The sequence below is a fragment of the Mobula birostris genome, chromosome 2 (genome assembly GCF_030028105.1).
Source record: "Mobula birostris isolate sMobBir1 chromosome 2, sMobBir1.hap1, whole genome shotgun sequence".
Lineage (NCBI taxonomy): Eukaryota > Metazoa > Chordata > Chondrichthyes > Myliobatiformes > Myliobatidae > Mobula > Mobula birostris.
In genome coordinates, this window is record NC_092371.1 from 233,967,518 (window position 1) to 233,987,641 (window position 20,124).

Here is a 20,124-nt window from a genome sequence, read left to right on the forward strand (position 1 = left end):
ACAAAAACCCATCAACCTCCACTTTAAGTATACTCAATGACTTGGTCGTTACAGCTGTTTGTGGCAACGGATTCCAGATTTACCACCCTCTGTCTAAAGAAATTCCTCCTCATGCCTGACCAGTTAAATACTTCTAGCCTTTCCTGTTTTCGTTCAGAAAATATGACCTCATTTTAAAAGTGATTCTTGAGTCAATTTTGGGCTGAAGAAAAAATACTGATTAAATAATACTGATTAAATAATTTCTGGCTAAAGAAATCCCTCCTCATGCCTGACCAGTTGAATGGCTATTTATTATTTATATGGTCCAGAGATGCAAGGGCTAAGTTTTGCAATCAGCTTCTAAAAGATTCAAGATTCAGAAAACTTCATTGTCATTCTAACCGTACATCAGCTCCGCAGGGCAGAATGAGACAGCGTTTCCCAGGAGCAGTGCAATCATAACATAACAAATGCAACACTAAATAATAAACATAACAATGAATCTTCAGCAACGCTTTAATTTTTTTTGTGTAAAAAATGAATAAAACGTGAGCTTCAAGATAGCCGCAGATTACCTGTGTCCCCAGCTGAGCTCACAGTCTTCTTGAAGGCAATTCCATCGTCAGCAGAAGTGCTCAGGTTCTGAAGCCAGCCTCTCACCAATTCACCCATGGGGTTGACTGTCTGTAGGACCATTTGAGAAGTATCCATTGCTTCTTTGGCAATTAGCTTTGATCGGTTCAACCTGTCGCTACCTGAAATATTCATATTTTAAGAAATGCTTTAATTTCTCTAATGAGATATTTCATCAGGTTGTATCAATGTATGTCTTAGGTATAAACAGAGATAGCCAGCCTAATGGCTTTTATTTAGGCATGTAGTTTGTTCCACTGAATTTCTTCTCATTGCTGACCCCTCCAGAATTTTAATAGTGGGAGATTCACAATGGTAATGCCAATGGATGTCAAAGGTAGGTAGTGAGTATCTTTCTCTCTCTCTCTCTCTCTCTCTCATTGAAATTTTGTCCCTTCGAAGTCTATTAACCTCACTTTTGCCAAGATATCACCATTCAAATACTGCCTTGATATCAAAGGCAATCATTCTCATCTCACATCTGCAATTCAGCTCTTTTGCTCACAAGGTCAAAGTTCAAAATTCAAAGGTCGAAATAATTTTATCATCAAAGTACTTATATATATATATCACCACTTACTGCCCTGACATTTATTTTTTTTTGCAGGCATCCACAGTAGAACAAAGAACCTCAGTAGGAGCAATAAAAAATTACCCACAGAGACATGCAAACAGCCAATATGCAAAAGATGACAAACTGCAAATACAGAATAACAAATTTAAACAAGCAAACAAATAATAAATAAATAGATAGACAATAAACAAATAAACAAACAAATAAATAAATAAATAGCTAGATAGATAAATAGATAAATAATTAACACAGGGTACATGAGTCGTTGAGTCCTTGAGAGTGAGTTCATATATTGTGGAATCAGTTCTGTGTTGAGGTGAGTGAGGTTATCCACACTGGTTCAGGAGGCTGATGGTTGGAAGGTAATAACTGTCCCTGTCTGTACTCAAGTAGTCCTTGTGAAAACCAAGCTGGGCATTGGTGAGTAACAATTACCTTTATTTGTCACATGTACTCTACATCGAAATGTAGATTGAAGTGAATTGTTTGTGTCAAATCAAAATCAGTGAGGATTGAACTGGGGGCAGCCAGCGAGTGTTATAATTCTTCTGGCGCCAACATAGCTTACTAACCCTAACCTGTATTTATTTGGAATGTTAGAGGAAACCAGAGCACCCAGAAGAAATCTGCATGGTTGTGGAAAGAACATACAAACTCCTTACAGACAGTGGTGGGAATCGAACCCAGATCAGTGATTGTTGGTGCTGTAAAACAACTGCGCTCACTACTGCATTATTTTGATTATGAATGATGATTGGATTTCTTTGAGAAGACATGCCCATTTACTTCCAAAATCTTTTCTATTATCAGCTTCTGTATGGCAATTTTCATTCAAACATGATTCCTCCTAGAAAGCTTTACGTCAGTAAATGAGATTACTAAGTGACAAGAAAAAAAAGGAAAGGGGAAAGTGGAAGTTCAGTGTAAAATCTAATTGCATAACAGCCAGAAGTGTTGTACAGGCAAGGAAATAAATTGTGGAAATTAAAGTGAATGGTATTAAAGTGGCTGAAGAATTAGTAACCCTGTAATTTAGCAAGAGTTATAGAGCGAGAGTTGAAGAGATGTTTGTTGTTAAAGAAAGAGGAAATGTTCATTCAGTGTCCACCTTATTAAGTACCCCTGTCCACCTGCTTGTTAATGCAAATATCTAATCAGCCAACAATGTAACAGCAACTCAATACATAAACACATGCAGACATGGTCAAGAAGTTCCATTGTTGCTCAGACCAAACATCAGAATGGGGAAGAAATGTAATCTAAGTAACTTTGACCGTGGAATGACTGCTGGTGCCAGATGGGGTGGTTTGAGTATCTCAGAAACTGCTGATCTCCTGGGATTTTTCACGTACAACAGTCTCTAGAGGAGAGGTTCACAACCTGGGTTCTATAGACCCCTTGGTTAATGGCTCCAGGGGAGAAAAAAAGGTTGTGAACCCTTGCTCTAGAGTTTACAGAGATTGGTATGAAAAACTAAAAAAAAAAATTGCAGCGAACAGCATGAAAATGCCTTGTTAATGAGAGAGATCTGAGGAGAATGATCAAACTAGTTTAAGATGTCAGGAAGGTGACAGTAACTCAAATAACCACATGTTACAACAATGGTGTGCAGAAGAACTTGTTGAACCTTGAAGTGGAGCAGAAGACCATGAACATACACTCAGTAGTACTTGATTAGGTACAGGAGGTGGGCCACTGAATGTATATGGTATATAAATAGTAATGGAGGGGGTGGTTTGGTGAAACCCTCATCACAGATTTTAAATCACATACTTAGCCAGTGGGCAGATTGGAAATGACTTTAAGTATGAAAAAGACTACACTTTTGGCATAAAGTTATTAGTTACATCAGCTCAGGTACCTATATTGCATTAAAAGATTCATCTTATGTTGTCAATATTTATTATTATTATTTGTATTTGCAAAGTTTGGTGTCTTTTACATATCTTGTTTGTGTGAGGTCTTTCATCGATTCTATTGTGTATCTTTGTGTTTACTGTGAAATTCCACAACAAAACGAATCTCCGGGTTGTACATGATGTGAAGAACTTTGATAATAAATTCACTTTGAACTTTGAATTTTAATCATTCCCACTAGAGAAACTGTTAAGTATAAGATCAAATGTAACTAATTTCATCCCTCTACCAAACCTTTCTTTTTCCAATGTGAAGACCGCATTAAAAATGAAAGTTGTTGACTAATTTAAGAAAAATATCTCTAAGAGGCACTTACTTGACTCAATTGATGCCAGTTCATTGATGGCATTTGTTAGGAGGTCCACTGTTGCATTTTTCTTCCGAATAACTGCAGCTACGTGGTTCCTGGTCTCATAAAGAGCACCATCTATAAGGAATTAAGTGACACTAAATTAAAAGGGAATCACAAGATCTTCTTAAGCTAGCCCAAGTATTCTCTCAAACATTTATCTCAATTTCTCTTCTTAGCATTGTATTATACAGAACACAACCAAGCTTTTTTATGCACTGGCAATTTTCATTTGGGAGCCTTACTTCCAATGTCCAGCAGGCAAAACTCTTCAATTCACTTCTTAAGAGTGAAACTGGAACATGTCATTAAATCTATGCCATGTGGTCATTGCAAGCCTTAACAGAATGATTGGGGAACTGCTTCATCGAGCACTTCGGCTCCATTTCCCTTATATTCCGTCTGTGTAGCCCCCAACCTGATGGCATGAATATTGATTCCTCCTTCCAGTAAAAAAAATACCCTCCCCATCCCTTTTTCTCTATTCCCCACTCTGGGCCTTTTACCTCTTCTCACCTTCCTATCATCTCACTCTGGGTCCCTCCTTCCCATTCTCCTATAGTCCACTCTTCCCTCCTATCAGATTCCTTCTTCTCCAGCCCTTTACCTTTCCTACCCAATTGGCTTCACCTATCATCCTTTCCCTCCACCGACCTTTTTCTCTTCCTCTCCAGTCCTAAAAAAGGATCTTGGCCCGAAACGTCGCATGCTTATTCATTTCCATAGATGCTGCCTGACCTGCAGAGTTCTTCGAGCATTTTGTGTGTGTTGCTTAAGATATAGGAATTCATAAGGCCTAGCCCTTTAGATATGGGGGTTCCTGAGGCCTAGTCTCTGAGCTCGATTAAATTTTGATCAGCTGTTTTTCTTTTGCTTTTAGCTGGATCTGGTGGAGGGGAAGTTGGGGGACGGAGTGGTTGGAGTGAATTGATGTAAAGGCAGTAATTGATAACATATCCAACAACACAAATCACTCTGGGAAGTGCACTGTTGTGAGGTGAAAAGATCTAGAAATAATCCGTTGTTGTGTTTTCAGGCAGAATTTATTTTTAATCATAAGGCACAGGAATAAACAGCACTATGTGAGCTCATTTCTAGGCAATTAACATCAACTATTACTGCCCTTTTCACATGGCTTGGATGGGTGTGAAGGTATCAGTTAAACAGCCATAATAAAATGACGGTTGATTCAAGGCACTTAGTGTTTTTTTTCCTCGTAGAAGTTCTGATTTGAGTGTTGCATCTGAATTTCAACTTGCTCATTGATTGTGAAATTGAAAGGGTTCAAAGAAGGTTCACGAAAAAGATTCCAGGATTGAAAGGCTTGTCATATCAGGAGTGTTTGATTGTTCTGGGCCTGTACTCACTGGAGTTCAGTAGAATGAGGGCTGATCTCATTGAAACTTATCAAATGTTGAAAGGCCTGGATTGAATAGATTTGGAGAGGACATTTCTTATGGTGGGGGAGTCTAAGATCGGAGAATAGAGATATCCATTTAGAACAGAGATGAGGAGGAATTTCTTTAGCCAGAACGTGGTGAATCTGGGGAAATCGTTGCCACAGCAGCTGTGGAGGCCAAGTCATTGGTTATATTTAAGGCAGAGATTGATAGATTCTTGATTAGTCAGGGAATGAAGGGATATGAGGAGAAGACTGGAGACAGGGGCTGAGAGGGAAATGGATCAGTCATGATGAAATGGTGGAGCAGACTCGATGGGGCAAATGGCCAAATTCTACTCCTACATCTTATGGTCTTATGGAATGAACTGTCTCGATATGAACCATCATCAAAACACATCAATTAGGAAAGTGGACAATGAATGTGGACCCTTTACCCTGGTCTCTCATAAATGGACTAATTATTGAAGTAAACTCTTGCAGGGAGGGAAATTTTAAGCTGCAAAGATGGATGCTAACCTGCCATCTAATGAGATCCCATGGAAAGCACATCTTTCCCTCCCCCCCTACTTTCTGCTTTCCACAGAGATCGCTCCCTATGTGACTCCCTGCTTCACTTACCCCCCCACCGCCCACTGATCTCCCTCCTGACACTTATCCTTACAAGAAGAACAAGTGTCACATCTGCCCTTGCACCTCCTCCCTCACTACCATTCAGGGCCTGAAACAGCCCTTCCAGGTGAGGCGACTCTTCATCTGTTAGTCTGTTGAGGTCATCTATTGTATATGGTGCTCCAGGCGTGGCCTGCTGTATATCGGCGAGACCTGACACAGATTGGGAGACCGCTTCGCCAAGCACCTACACTCTGTCCACCAGAAAAAGCAGGATCTCCCAGTGGCCACCCATTTTAATTCCACTTCCCATTCCCATTCCAACATGTCAGTCCATGGCCTCCTCTACTGCAGCGATAAGGCCACACTCAGATTGGAGGAGCAGCACCTTATATCCTATCTGGATAGTCTCCAACCTGATGGCATGAACATCGACTTCTCGAACTTCCAGTAACGCCCCTCCTCCCTCGCCTTCACCATTTCCCTCTTTCACCTTACCTACCCATCACCTCCCTCTGATACTCCTCCCCCTTCCCTTTCTTCCATGGCTTTCTGTCCTCTCCTATTAGATTCCACTTTTTCCAGCCCTTTCTCTTTCACCAATCAACTTCTAAGCTCTTTACATACCCCCACCCCTCCCACTCCCCCAGTTTCACCTGTCACCTACTACCTGGTATTTCTTCCTCCCCTTCTCCCAGCTTCTTACTCTGACCTCATCCTTTTTCTCCAATCCTAATGAAGAGTGTTGGCTTGAAACTCTTTTCCATAGATGCTGCCTGATCTGCTGAGTTCCTCCAGCATTTTGTATGTGTTGCTGGGATTTCCAGCATCTGCAGATTTTCTCTTGTTTGTGAGAGAGGTGGGTCCTCATGCCTCATTCAGCTGTTTATAAGCCTGGAAACATCTTCATTCCTCACACCATATAGCCTCCCAATGTCACATCCATCTCTACCTTCTCCAACTCCCATCTATCTCCCACAGTCACCGTCCTGCCGAAGGGTCTCGGCCAAAACGTCAACTATAATTTTTTCCATAGATGCTGCCTGGTCTGCTGAGTTCCTCCAGCATTTTGAGTGTGTTCCCACAATCACATTCGTTCTCACCTCTGCCACCAACAATTCTCTCCCTCATTAAAAACAGCCTGTTTTGGAAAATGGAGAGGTCTGAATCAGGAAAGGTCAAAGAATGCATTGAGAGTCTCAAAAGTGCACTCCTATTCAGAGTGAATGTACTTACCATCTTCTATGGTTTCAGCCAAATCATTTACTTTGTTCAAAAGGTCTTCACTGATGTTTCTGTGCCATGTGCTCTGTGTTTGAATTCCTTCGACAGCCTGTAAACAATCATAATTACATGCTTAATATATTCAAAAACCTTCCCCTCCTTGGCCAGAAAGATTTCAATCAACAGCAGTTATCAAATAAAAGTAATTCTATGGAATAACATAACACAATAGGCTGGAATTTTCTGGCCGATTGGTAGTTGTGCACTGCTGCCTTATAAATTCAGTTCCCTTCTTAGATGCTGTTTGACTTACAGAGTCCCCCATTTATGTATTGCTGAAGATTTCCTGTCTTTTGTGTCTCTCTTACCAATTTGCAACTTTTACTGTTTATCTGATGTAGATTCAAGAAGGTTCAGATTCATTTATTGAACGAATGTACATTGTAGATATATGACGTATACAGGAAATGTGATGCTTTTTGTTAAAAACCAACTTTAACTCAGGATGACAGGTATACAGGCACCAACATAGCATGCCTACAATGAAGGAGGATCATTCATAACCGCATTGGAAAAGGAGCACATTCACAACTCCTGTTCCTTTTTCATGTCTCTGTCCCCGTGTCCCACAAGGAGCACAAAGAGAATCTGGCAGTATAGCACAGATGCCAGATGTACTGTAGGTTTTGGCAGGCAATTTTCTTTTGGCAGGAATTTTCTTGCAATTTGGCATTTATATACTGATCCATCAAACATCTACAACCTTGGGTTTGTATTTAACTCTGGTTAGGCCACACTTGGAGTACTGTGTCCAGTTCTGGTCGCCTCACTATAGGAAGGATGTGGAAGCATTGGAAAGGATACAGAGGAGATTTACCAGGATGCTGCCTGGTTTAGAGAGTCTGCATTATGATCAGAGATTAAGGGAGCTAGGGCTTTACTCTTTGGAGAGAAGGAGGATGAGAGGAGACATGATAGAGGTGTACAAGATAATAAGAGGAATAGATAGAGTGGATAGCCAGCACCTCTTCCCCAGGGCACCACTGCTCAATACAAGAGGACATGGCTTTAAGGTAAGAGATGGGAAGTTCAAGGGGGATATTAGAGGAAGGTTTTTTACTCAGAGAGTGGTTGGTGCGTGGAATGCACTGCCTGAGTCAGTGGTGGAGGCAGATAAACCAGTGAAGTTTAAGAGACTACTAGACAGGTTTATGGAGGAATTTAAGGTGGGGGCTTATATGGGAGGCAGGGTTTGAGGGTCGGCACAACATTGTGGGCCGAAGGGCCTGTAATGTGCTGTACTATTCTATGTTCTATGTTCTATGATTGTCACCCAATCATTGACAACCTGAGTGACAAGGGCCCCTTGCAAAACAAAATAGAAACAGAGCATGAAATTGGTAGATTACTTTGCCTTTTGAAAGACAGTATCCTCAATGGTGCAACACTACTTCAGTCAAATTTTCATCAAAGTCATGCTCTTAAGAGTGAATCTATGACCTTTTGACTCAGTGGTGCTTGCAATAAGCCAAGGGCAATGGCTTTCCTATGATTTAATATGGTTTACAAATTATTTAGCTCTGCTGAAACATCAGAAACACATCAGAGGAATTTAAGTCAAATCTTTTAAATGCTAATCCTTCATCTGAAGAGGTTTTAAGCAAAAACAGTTGACTGAAGGTACTGCAAGATTAAAAATTGGCTGCAAGACATAAATAGTATGCATAAAAGACTTTTGTCTATTTTAAATGACTCTCTAATTAAACTCTAACTTTAATATTATGTATTCAATCTTTCTGGTCAGTTTATTGTGCATAGACCATAACACATAGGAGCAAGATTAGGCCATTTGGCCCATCGAGTCTGTTCTGCCATTCCATCATGGCTAAGGTATGTATTCAGATGATAAGTGAACTATGTATTAAACATATGCACCATTTTGGTCACTGATCAACATTAGGACAACATGAACCAGCTTTAGAAGACTTCAGAATTCTTCTTCTTCTTACAGAAACATCTGCATGATGCTAAGCTAGGGCACATCATCAGTGATGTACTTTTTACTGCCTTTGTTATTCAAAAAAACATCTGAATATTGAAACAGATGTTCAGATCACCACTATGCATTTATTTTATTCATTAGTTGACAGGAAAATGACTTGCATTTTGCTTGTTTGTTCTTGACTTGCAACAGACACTCCATCAAAGGACTATCATTCTTTTGATGTAATTTTCATGTGGGAAAGAACATCACCCTGGGCCACTACAATGTTTCATTCACCAACCTGGAATCCTGGTGTCTCCAGGTACTGCCACTTGCATCTGCACCTGGTATGTGTGTTGTGATAGGATGGCATGGTAGTGTCGTAGCTAGCACAACACTTTACAGTACGGGTGACCCGGGTTCAATTCCCATCACTGCCTGTAAGGAGTTTGTACGTTCTCCCTGCGACCACATGGGCTTCCTCCAGGTGCTCCATTTTCCTCCCACAGTCCAAAGACCTACTGGTTGGTAGGTTATTTAGTCATTGTAAAATTGTCCCATGATTGTAAGGAGTTTGTATGTTCTACTTGTAACCATGTGCATTTCCTCTGGGTGCTCCAGTTTCCTAACACATTCCATATGGGTTCGCAGGTCACATGGGTGTAATTGGTCTCTCTTCCCGCCATCACAGACATTTACACCACACACTGCATCCGCAAAGCAAATAGCATTATGAACGACCCCACGCACCCCTCATACAAACTCTTCTCCCTCCTGCCACCTGGAAAAAGGCACCGAAGCATTCAGGCTCTCACGATCAGACTATGTAACAGTTTCTTCCCCCAAGTCATCAGACTCCTTAATACCCACAGCCTGGACTGACACTAACCTACTGCCCTCTACTGTGCCTATTGTCTTGTTTATTATTTATTGTAATGCCTGCACTGTTTTGTGCACTTTATGCAGTCCTGGATAGGTCTGTAGTCTCGTGTAGTTTTTGTATTGTTTCATATAGCACCATGGTCCTGGAAAACGTTGTCTCATTTTTACTATGTTCTGTACCAGCAGCTATGGTTGAAATGACAATAAAAAGTGACTTGACTTGACTTGACTTGATTAGTCTAGAATCAAAATTGAAAGTTGCTGGGTGGCAAGGGTCGATACTCTGTGCTGGATCTCAATAAATAATGTCCCATATTATTCCTTTCCTGAAAGAAATCCTCAGCATTCAAATAAAGTTGTTGCATTCTGTGGCAAAAACCGAATCTGAATTATTACAGGTTTTATTCCAATGCTGGCCACTCCTCTACACACTCAGCAATGAGTTCTTGTCTGAAATTGTCCCCTTATGATCTCCTAGCTTGCTGAGGTTGCCCATGAGGAGCGCAATGATTTGTGGTAGAGCTGTTCCCTCACAGACCCAGAGACCCGGTTCAATTCCGGCCTGTGTGAAAGTTGTACGTATTCCTCAGAATGCGTGGGTTTCCTCCAGTCTCACAATCCAAACATGTGAAGGTTGGCAGGCTCACCGGCAAATGTAAGTTTCTCCAAGTGTACAGGCAAGTGGCAGAATCAGTGGGGGAGAGGAGGGTTCATTAATGGGAATGTTGGGACCCAATAAAATGAGATTAATACAAGGTTGGAGTAAATAGTCAGAGCACGTGTGGTGGATCATAGGGTCAGCTTTCACGCCGTGTTTCGCTGTAACTCTGACGCGAGTTTTATTTATTTTTATTTTGTTTTAGAGATACATCATGGTGACAGGCCCTCCTTCACGGCCCAACGGGCTCACGCTGCCCAATTACACCCATGTGACCTGCGAACCCATATGGAATGTGTTAGGGAAACGGAGCACCCAGAGGAAATGCAAGTGGTTACGGGTAGCACATACAGACAGTGGTGGAATTCAAACCAGGGTACTGGCTCTGTAACAGTCTCATTCTAACCATTACACTACCGTGCCAGCCCCAGCAATGTGACCAGCCAGATCTTAATGCTCTACTCCCACTCTGCCTGTAAGCTTTTATCAGCTTCAGTTTCACCACTTGCTCATCTTCAGTAATTCCCCCTGCACTCTCAGCTCTGTTGATCAGGTTCTTTAAAATATATGGTTATACTTGTCTTTGAGAGGTAATGAAAGTTATAAGACCATAAGACCGAGGAGCAGAATTAGACAGCTCTGCCATTCTTTCATGACTGATTTATTATCCCTCTCAACCCCATTCTCCCTGAAACCTTTGACATTTGGACTAATCAAGAACCTCTTAACGTCCACTTTAAATATACCCAATGACTTGGCCTCCACAGCCGTCATAAAGTCATAGAGTCATAGAGAAGTACAGCACAGAGACTGGCCCTTTGGCCCAGCCAGCTCTTACTGAACTATTCAAACTGTCTACTCCCATTGGCCAGCACCAGGACCATAGCCTACCATCTATGTACCTATCCAGACATAAGATTTAAGAAATAGGAGCAGGAGTAGGCCATCTGGCCCATTGAGCTTGCTCTGCCATTCAATAAGGTCATGGCAGTTCTGGCCATGGATTCATCTCCGCCTGCTCCAGGTGTGGCCTCACCAGTACCCTGTACAGTTGCAGCATAACCTCCCTGCTCTTAAATTCAATGGCTCCCTTGCACACTTTCCATTCGTGCTGGGTTGAGCGTCGATCTAGCAACTCGGCCCTGTAAAACTAAGAAAGCCTGCTAAAAAACGCTGTCATGAATGCATCCCGATAACTCCACTTGGAGTTAAGGGGTTTCTTCTTCTTTTCTTAAATTCAATCCCTCACAACCAGTTTGAATTTCTCCTACAAATGGAGGGTGAAATAGTTCGATCTAAAACCAGTGTATTATGCCTAAACAATGGAGAATACAATGGGATGAGGGAGGGTTTGGCTGGGGTAGATTGGGAACACAGTCGAGAAGGTGGAACAGTTGAGGAACAGTGGAACACTTTCATAGAGATTTTTCATGGTGCTCAACAAAAGTATATTCCAGTTAGAAGCAAGGATGGTATGGGTAGGGGCAGCCAGCCTTGGATAACCAAGGAAATAAAAGAAGGCATCAAGCTAACAGCTCATGCATACAAAGTCACCAAGAGTAGTGGGAAACTGGAAGATTGGAAAACTTTTAACAGCAAATATGAATGCAGAATATAGTATTAATGGTAAGACTCTTGGCAGTGTGGAGGATCAGAGGGATCTTGGGGTCCGTGTCCATAGGACACTCAAAGCAGCTGCGCAGGTTGACTCTGTGGTTGAGAAGGTATACGGTGTATTGGCCTTCATCAATCGTGGAATTGAATTTAGGAGTTGAGAAGTAATGTTGCAGCTATTTAGGACCCTGGTCAGATTCCACTTGGAGTACTGTGCTCATTTCTGGTCGCCTCACTACAGGAATGATGTGGAAACCATAGAAAGGGCGCAGAGGAGATTTACAAGGGTGTTGCCTGGATTGTGGAGCATGCCGTATGAAAATAGGTTGAGTGAACTCGGACTTTTCTCCTTGGAGTGACGAAGGATAGGAGGTGACCTGATGAGAGGCATTGATCGTGTGGATAGTCAGAGGCTTTTTCCCAAGGATGAAATGATTGCCACAGGTTTAAGGTGCTGGGGAGTAGGTACAGAGGAGATGGCAGGGGTAAGTTTTTTATGCAGAGCGTGGTGAGTGCGTGGAATGGGCTGCCGGCAACAGTAGTGGAGGTGGATACGATAGGGTATTTTAAGAGACTTTTGGATAGGTACTTGGAGCTTAGAAAAATAGAGGGCTCTACGTAAGCCTAGTAATTTCTAAGGTAGAGACATGTTCGGCACAACTTCGTGGGCTGAAGGGCCTGTATTGTGCTGTAGGTTTTCTACGTTTTCTATGAGGGGGTTAGACTATGTGGAAAGATTGAGTCACTTGGGACTGTACTCACTGGAATTCAATATAATGAGAGAAGATCTTATAGAAACATGTACAATTATGAAAGGGATAGATAAGATAGAGGCAGGAAAGTTGTTTCCACTGGTAAGTGAGACTGGAACTAGTGAGACTAACGCAGAGGTTGATAGATCCTTGATTAGTCAGAGCATGAAGGGATACAGGGAGAAGGCAGGAGATTGGGGCTGAGAGGGAAATTGAATCAGTCAGGATGAAATGTCAGAGCAAACTCAATAGGCCAATGGCCTAATTCTGCTCCTATATCTTATGGTCTTATGGCCAAACTTCCTTTAAATGTTGAAATCGAGAGTACATACCCCACTTGCACTGCCAGTTCCACACTATCATGACACTTTGAAGAAGTTTCCCCCCATGTTCCCTTTAACCTATTCACCTTTCACCCTTAACCCATGACTACTAGTTGTAGTCCCACCCAACCTCAGTGGGAAAAAGCATGCTTGCATTTACTCTATCTATACACCTCTTAATTTTAAAACATCCATCAAATATCCTCTCAATCTTTTACATTCCAAGGAATAAAGTTCTAACCTTGTCAATCTTTCCTCCAGACCTGACAACATCCTCGTAAATTTTCTCCGTACTCTTTCAACCTTATTTACATCTTTCCTGTGGCAATTAATTCCTCAGATTCACCACCCTCTAGCTAAAGTAATTCCTCATTATCTCTGTTCTAAAGAGACGTCTTTTTCTTCTGAGGCTGTGCCCTCTGATCCAAGTACTACAGGATACATCCCCTCCACGTCCATGCTATCTATGCTTTTAATAGTAGATAGTTTTCAATGAGAGCCCCCACATTCTTTTAAACTCTAGCTAGGCCCAGAGCTATCAAATACTCCTTAACCTTTCATTCCTGGGAATTATTCTCTTGAACCTCTTCTGGACTGTCTCCAATGCCAATACATCCTTTCTTAGATAAGAGGCCCAAGATTGCTCGCAATACTCCAGGTGTGGTCTGACCAATGTTTTACAAAGCCTCAGCTACTTGTACAGCATACAGTCCTAGCTTGCTCAGGAGGTATGACCACAATTTCTACTTCTAATTACAATTTCTACAGTGTTTTTTTACGAGATAAAAAACAGAAACACTTACATCCTCAGCTCTCTGTGCAGCACTGAGCAGAGTAGCTGCATTCTTCTCAGCTTCTGCCACATATTGGACAATATTCTCATAGACATTTGAAGCATCTATCGCTTTCTGGACAATACCATTTGTGTCTATACTTTTTAAGATACTGTTAAAAGAAAAGGATTATTGCAATTATTGCACTATTTTGTACATAACACAATGTTATAGAGTCATAGAATACTCTAGCACAGAAACAGGCCCTTTGTCCACTCTTCTTCTGACTAATCAACCTGCACCCAGATCAAAGCCCTCCATACCCCTTTCATCCTTATACAGTACTGTGCAAAAGTCTTGGGCACATGTAACAAAAGAGGCTTTCAAAATAATGACATGAAAAGTTTTTAAATATCAAAAAAAAACTATAAAGACCAGCAAATGGTAATAAACTAAATCAAATTAATATTTGGTGTGACTGCGCTTTGCCTTTAAAATTGCATCAACACTGTTTTATCTCTCTGTTTTATAAGAAAATCTGTTGGTAGGTTGTTCCAAGCACCTTGGAGAACATGCCACAGTTCTTCTGTAGACTTTGGCTGTCTCGCTTGCTTCTGTCTCTTCAGGTAATCCCAAACTGCTTTGATGATGCTAAGATCAGGGCTCTATGGAGACCATACCAACTGAAGCCATATAAAAAATCTAGGGTGCCAAAGACTTTTGCACAGTATCGTACCTTCTACCAGTTCCTCCAAGCAGCTTGTTACGCTCTCGTACCACTCTCTAGGTGAAGGTGTTCCTCCTCAGGCTCCCCTTAAATATTTCACCTTTCACTCTGAACATGTGACCTCTAATTGTGGTCTCACTTGACCTGAGAGGGAAAAGCCACACACATCAAAGTTGCTGGTGAACGCAGCAGGCCAGGCAACATCTTTAGGAAGAGGTACAGTCGACGTTTCGGGCCGAGATCCTTCATCAGGACTAACTGAAAGAAGAGCTAGTAAGAGATTTGAAAGTGGGAGGTGGAAGGGGAGATCCAAAGAGGAGGGCCCCACCTCCCCCCCGTACCCCATCCGTTATTTATTTATATACACGCATTCTTTTTCTCTCTCTCCTTTTTCTCCCTCTGTCCCTCTCACTATACCCCTTGCCCATCCTCTGGGTTCCCCCCCACTATTCTTTCTCCCTGGGTCTCCTGTCCCATGATCCTCTCATATCCCTTTTGCCAATCAACTGTTCAGCTCTTGGCTCCATCCCTCCCCCTCCTGTCTTCTCCTATCATTTTGGATCTCCCCGTCCCCCTCCCACTTTCAAATCTCTTACTAGCTCTTCTTTCAGTTTGTCCTGACGAAGGGTCTCGGCCCAAAACGTCGACAGTACCTCTTCCTAGAGGTGCTGCCTGGCCTGCTGCGTTCACCAGCAACTTTGATGTGTGTGGCTTGAATTTTCAGCATCTGCAGATTTCCTCGTGCCTGACAGGGAAAAGGCCTGGTTGCATTGGAAGTGACACAGTGATACAATAATCAAGGAAATTTTGTCTATACCAATGTATTAGTGAAAATTGGTGTAATTCTTTATGAACGTATTGGCAGAATTTATGGATAGGTATTAAAAGAATCACATAGTTCTTTACTTCTTTAGTTCTAATCTCTAGTTAGATTAATTCTAATCTCACCCAACCTGCGTGTATTCCTCCTATCTATACTCCTCATAATTTTGTATACAGTACTCTGCAAAAGTCTTAGCACATATATGCAGTTTGGGTGCCTCAGAACTTTGCACAGTACTGTATTTGTCAATGTGGAGCAGAGAGCGACTGGTGAGGGTGGAGTTCTGCGGGAGGGGAGTGGCAGAGGAGGAGTGCCGGGGTGGGGGGTGGTCAGGTGCAGACACACCCAGCCCTGAGACACGAGGCAAGGCCATTTGATTCCAAACAACTGGTTTATTGATCATTCCAGAATGTTTCTCTGGAGCTTCCCGCTCTCTCCCCTCTGCCTTCCCCCTTTCCCAACTGCTATTCACCCTTCCTTGCTCACTTCCCACTCAGTCCACAATAGAAACCCATATCAGAATCAGGCTTATCATCACTCACGTATGTAATTTTTTTTTGCAGCACCAGTACAGTGCACCACATAAAATTACTACAGTATTTTACCCAAGACTCTTGCACAGAACTGCAAGTTCCCCTCTTATTCTCCAGGGAATAAAGTCCTAACTTTTTCAAGCTGTCCCTGTAACCCAGGTACTCCAGTCCTGGTAATGTCCTTGTACATTTGAGTTGATTTTACTCCTCCTCTGCCTCATGGGAATGGTGCAGGCAGATGCTGTGTTTTTAGTATTTCAGTTATATTTGAGTTATCTTGTATATACATTGTTTGAAGTATTCTTCTTCATTCAAATAATTAATTATGCATTACATGTAAAAATACGTGAATTGTATACATCATCGCGCTACAAATGATACTTGCGCGCTTTGCTTAAAAGTAAACTTGAAGTTAGACCTGAATTCCCAGACTCCTGTGTCTTCTTTTGAATTAGTTTAATGCTTTGAAGTTACAAGACGTAACAGCTGGGAATCCGGATGTCAGCATGTTAGCACCCACGATGGACCTCACTAAACTTAGTCAGCTCCATCTTGGGCACTCGCCTCCGTAGTATCCAGGATATCTTCAAGGAGCAGTGTCTCAAAAAGACGGCATCCATCATTAAGGACCTGCATCACCCAGTTCATGACTTGTTCTCATTGCTAGCATCAGGGAAGAGGTACAGAAGCCTGAAGGCACACACTCAATGATTTAGGAACAGCTTCTTCCCCTCTGCCATATATATAATGTATAATTGCTGTAATTCAGTTTTTCATGACATATGGCAGTAATATTAAACCTGATTCTGATATTTATGTTACCCAATTTCCAAAGATTTTCTCTCCGCTGTCTTTAGGCAGAGGGTGGTTGTTTATTACAGAGAAGTAAAGAATTGACTTGATTCATGCTTATATCCCTATTTGTGCTTCAGATACAACACACAACTTAAACTGTAGCCTCATTTAGGAAGGACAAGAAACAAGGAGACAAAATTGTTTTTCAGCAGTTGTTGAGATTTGATCAGGAAGAGGCTGTGTAGGATTTAGCACTCTGGAAAATAATCTAAAGAAACATCAAATTTCTGACACAAAGTAACCATAAAGAAAAGGTACAAACCTGGGACATATTAAAACATTAACACTTCAGATAAAACTGTTTGTTTGCTTATGTGCCATGTTGTATGATGTGAGTGATTATTGTTTTTTGATGACCATGTTTGCCCTTAGTGAATTTTTCTACAAAGGTGGTTTGCCATTGCCTTCTTCTGGGTATACAAGATAATGAGAGGCATTGATCGTGTAGATAGTCAGAGGCTTTTCCCCAGGGCTGAAATGGCTAGTACGAAAGGGCATAGATTTAAGGTGCTTGGAAGTAGGTACAGAAGAGCTGTCAAGGGTAAGTTTTTTTACTCAGAGAGTGGTGAGTGCGTGGAATGGGCTGCTGGCGGAGGTGGTGGAGGCAGATACGATAGGGTCTTTAAAGAGACTCCTGGATGGGTACATGGAGCTTAGAAAAATAGAGGGCTATGGGTAAAGACTAGGTAGTTCTAAGGTAGGGACATGTTCGGCACAGCATTGTGGGACGAGGGGCCTGTATTGTGCTGTATGTTTTCTATGTTTCTATGTAAGACGGGTGACCCCAGTCATTATCAATGCTCTTCAGAGATTCGCAAACACGAGGAAATTTGAAGATGCTGGAAATTCAAGCAACACACACAAAATGCTGGTGGAACGCAGCAGGCCAGACAGCATCCATAGGAAGAAGCACAGTCGACGTTTCAGGCCGAGACCCTTCATTAGGACTAACTGAAAGAAGAGATAGTAAGAGATTTGAAAGTAGGAGGGGGAGGGGGAGATCCAAAATGATAGGAGAAGACAGGAGGGGGAGGGATGGAGCTAAGAGCTGGAAAGTTGATCGGCAAAAGGGATACAAGGCTGGAGAAGGGAGAGGATCATGGGACAGGAGGCCTAGGGAGAAAGAAAGGGGGAGGCCTGGGGCATTCCACCAGCATTTTGTGTGTGTTGCTCTTCAGAGATTATCTGCCTGGCATCAGTGATCGCATAACCAGGACTTGTGATGTGCACCAGCTGCTCATACGACCATCCACCACCTGCTCCCATGGCTTCACATGACCCTGATTGTCGGCATGGGGGTGGTGGTGCGGTGATGCTAAGCAGGTGTTACACCTTGCCCGAGGGTGACCTGCAGGATAGTGGAGGGAAGGAGCACCTTACAGCTCCTTTGGTAGAGGTGCATCTCCACCCTGCTAAAACTAGATTTAAAACTGAAATTGAAACTAAAACTATGATTAAAAGTTTATGTCTCCATACCAAAGAGTTAGATATACATACAATAAAAGTAAACAGCTCTCAAGAAAGTGTCAAACCATGGTTATGAGTAGCTACTGAGCTACTGGCCTTGATGTCATGATTTTATTTTGGCCTCTAACAGCAGTGAATTTTGTTATGTCAAAGTCTAGGAGAGTGCAACTTACTTGGACAATTCTGAAGCAAGTTTACGAAGATCTTTGGCATATTCTATAGCCCGGAGAGCCAAGGGTTTATCATACGAGGAAAGATTAGTTAGTTTCTGCTGCAGTACACTATGTGCACCATCTATTGCGGCATGGAATGCGGACAGGTTCTGAAAGAAATGTCATTCACAAAAATCAAATCAAAAGTTTTGAAATATATGCCATTTTGTTGTAAACTCTGAGCAAAGACTAAAACAGCTGAAATAATAATGCTAATACTAAAATTATAAATAATACCGAAGAAAATACTGTGCTATTGTCAAGTTACTAAAATGTTAAATATTTTTAGATGGAGAAGGGAAGATTGCAAGCTTTTTTTGAATAAATCTTTGATTAGAAATTCATTCCTGGTTAATAATATGCCATATAATAATGTCACTGTGTTGTACTTCCCAAAATCTGGTGGCATGACCTTGAACATTCTGATTTTTTTCATCCCATTTCCTTAATCGAATTTGTCTTGAAATTGCACCATTTTGCCCACTAAGGGAGAATTCTAGATTGTTCTTCAAGTTGCTGACACAGGCGGTGCTGTTGTTACAGAACATGGAACTGCACAGCACAGTGCAGTTCAGGCCCTTTGTCCCAAAACCCTTTAAGCTACTGCATGACCCATCTAACCCTTCCCTCCTACATAGGCCCAAATATTTCACCTGAAGCATAATACTCCTTCACCTCTCTGATCTTATTTTACGTCTCCTTTAGATTCACTTACTCTGTCTAACCAAAGATGTTGCTCTGGGAAGGCAAATTGTCCGAACCAGATCTCATCCATGATGGGGTAGGAGGAATGTTCCACTTGGTCCTCTCTCTCACCTCTTTCAATGCCATATAAAAGACTTGTGTGTTTGAGATTTCAATAATACTTGAGTAATCTTCTGTGTGCGTGACAGATATGTGCCTCACTCAATGTAAACTCGAAGTTAGGTCTGGACTCCCGTGTCTTCCTTTGAAGTAGTGTAATGTTTTGATGCTGCTTTATGTTGTCGCATGGAACAAGAAATTTTTGTCAACTTTGCCCTAATTCCCTCCCTCATCTCATCTTCGTCTGGCCATCTCTAGATTCTTTGGCTTACACACCTTCTCTAATACCAGTTCAGGTGTTCAATCAGCAAATTAAAAATGACCTTGGCTGCAATCCCTCCAATAATATTACCTATAAAGACTCCATTCTCACAGCTCCTTTCTCATTTTGGTCCCTTGTCCCCAAAATTACTTGCTTGCATATTTAAAACCTGCATCAAACTTGTTTGTCTTTGTAATATATGCTATTACTTTATAATGCTAATCAGATTGGTATAATTAATATTGCCAATTCTTTGATGTTTGATTCTTTGCCAGTGTTCAGAGAAGTTCACGAGGATCATTCCGGGAATGAAAGGGTTAACACATGAGGACTGAATGTGGCTCTGGGCCTGTACTCACTGGAATTCAGAATAATGAAGGGTGACTTCATTGAAACCTATTGAATGCTGAAAGGCCTTGATAGAGTGGACGTGGAGAGGACGTTTCCTGTGGTGGGGGAAGTCAAAGACCAGAGTACACAGCCTCAGAATAGAGGGAAATCCATTTAGAATGGAGATGAGAATTCTTTTTAGCCAGAGCATGGTGAATCTGTGGTATTTGTCGCCACAGGTGGCTGTGGAGACCAAGTCATTGGGTATATTTAAGGCAGAGGTTGATAAATTCTTGACTGGTCAGGGCATGAAGGGATACAGGGAGAAGGCAGGAGATTGGGGCTGAGAGGTAAAATGGATCAGATGGGGTGAATTGGTGGATCAGACTTGGTGGGCCAAATGGCCTTATTTTGCTCCTATATCTCATGTAATAA

The 20,124-nt window shown here is 41.8% G+C and overlaps 1 protein-coding gene across 2 annotated transcripts in view; it reads right to left on the reverse strand.

Moving 5' to 3' along the window:
- lama4 (laminin, alpha 4) overlaps window positions 1-20,124 on the reverse strand; it is a 187,887-nt gene that overhangs the window by 71,999 nt on the left and 95,764 nt on the right. For both annotated transcript variants that reach the window (XM_072251613.1, XM_072251612.1), the window contains exons 15-19: window positions 18,255-18,403; window positions 13,707-13,848; window positions 6,703-6,799; window positions 3,423-3,533; window positions 558-737 (exon numbers count right to left, since the gene is read on the reverse strand). In XM_072251613.1, the coding sequence (XP_072107714.1) occupies window positions 558-737; window positions 3,423-3,533; window positions 6,703-6,799; window positions 13,707-13,848; window positions 18,255-18,403 (679 nt within the window). The remainder of the gene's footprint in view (window positions 1-557; window positions 738-3,422; window positions 3,534-6,702; window positions 6,800-13,706; window positions 13,849-18,254; window positions 18,404-20,124) is intronic.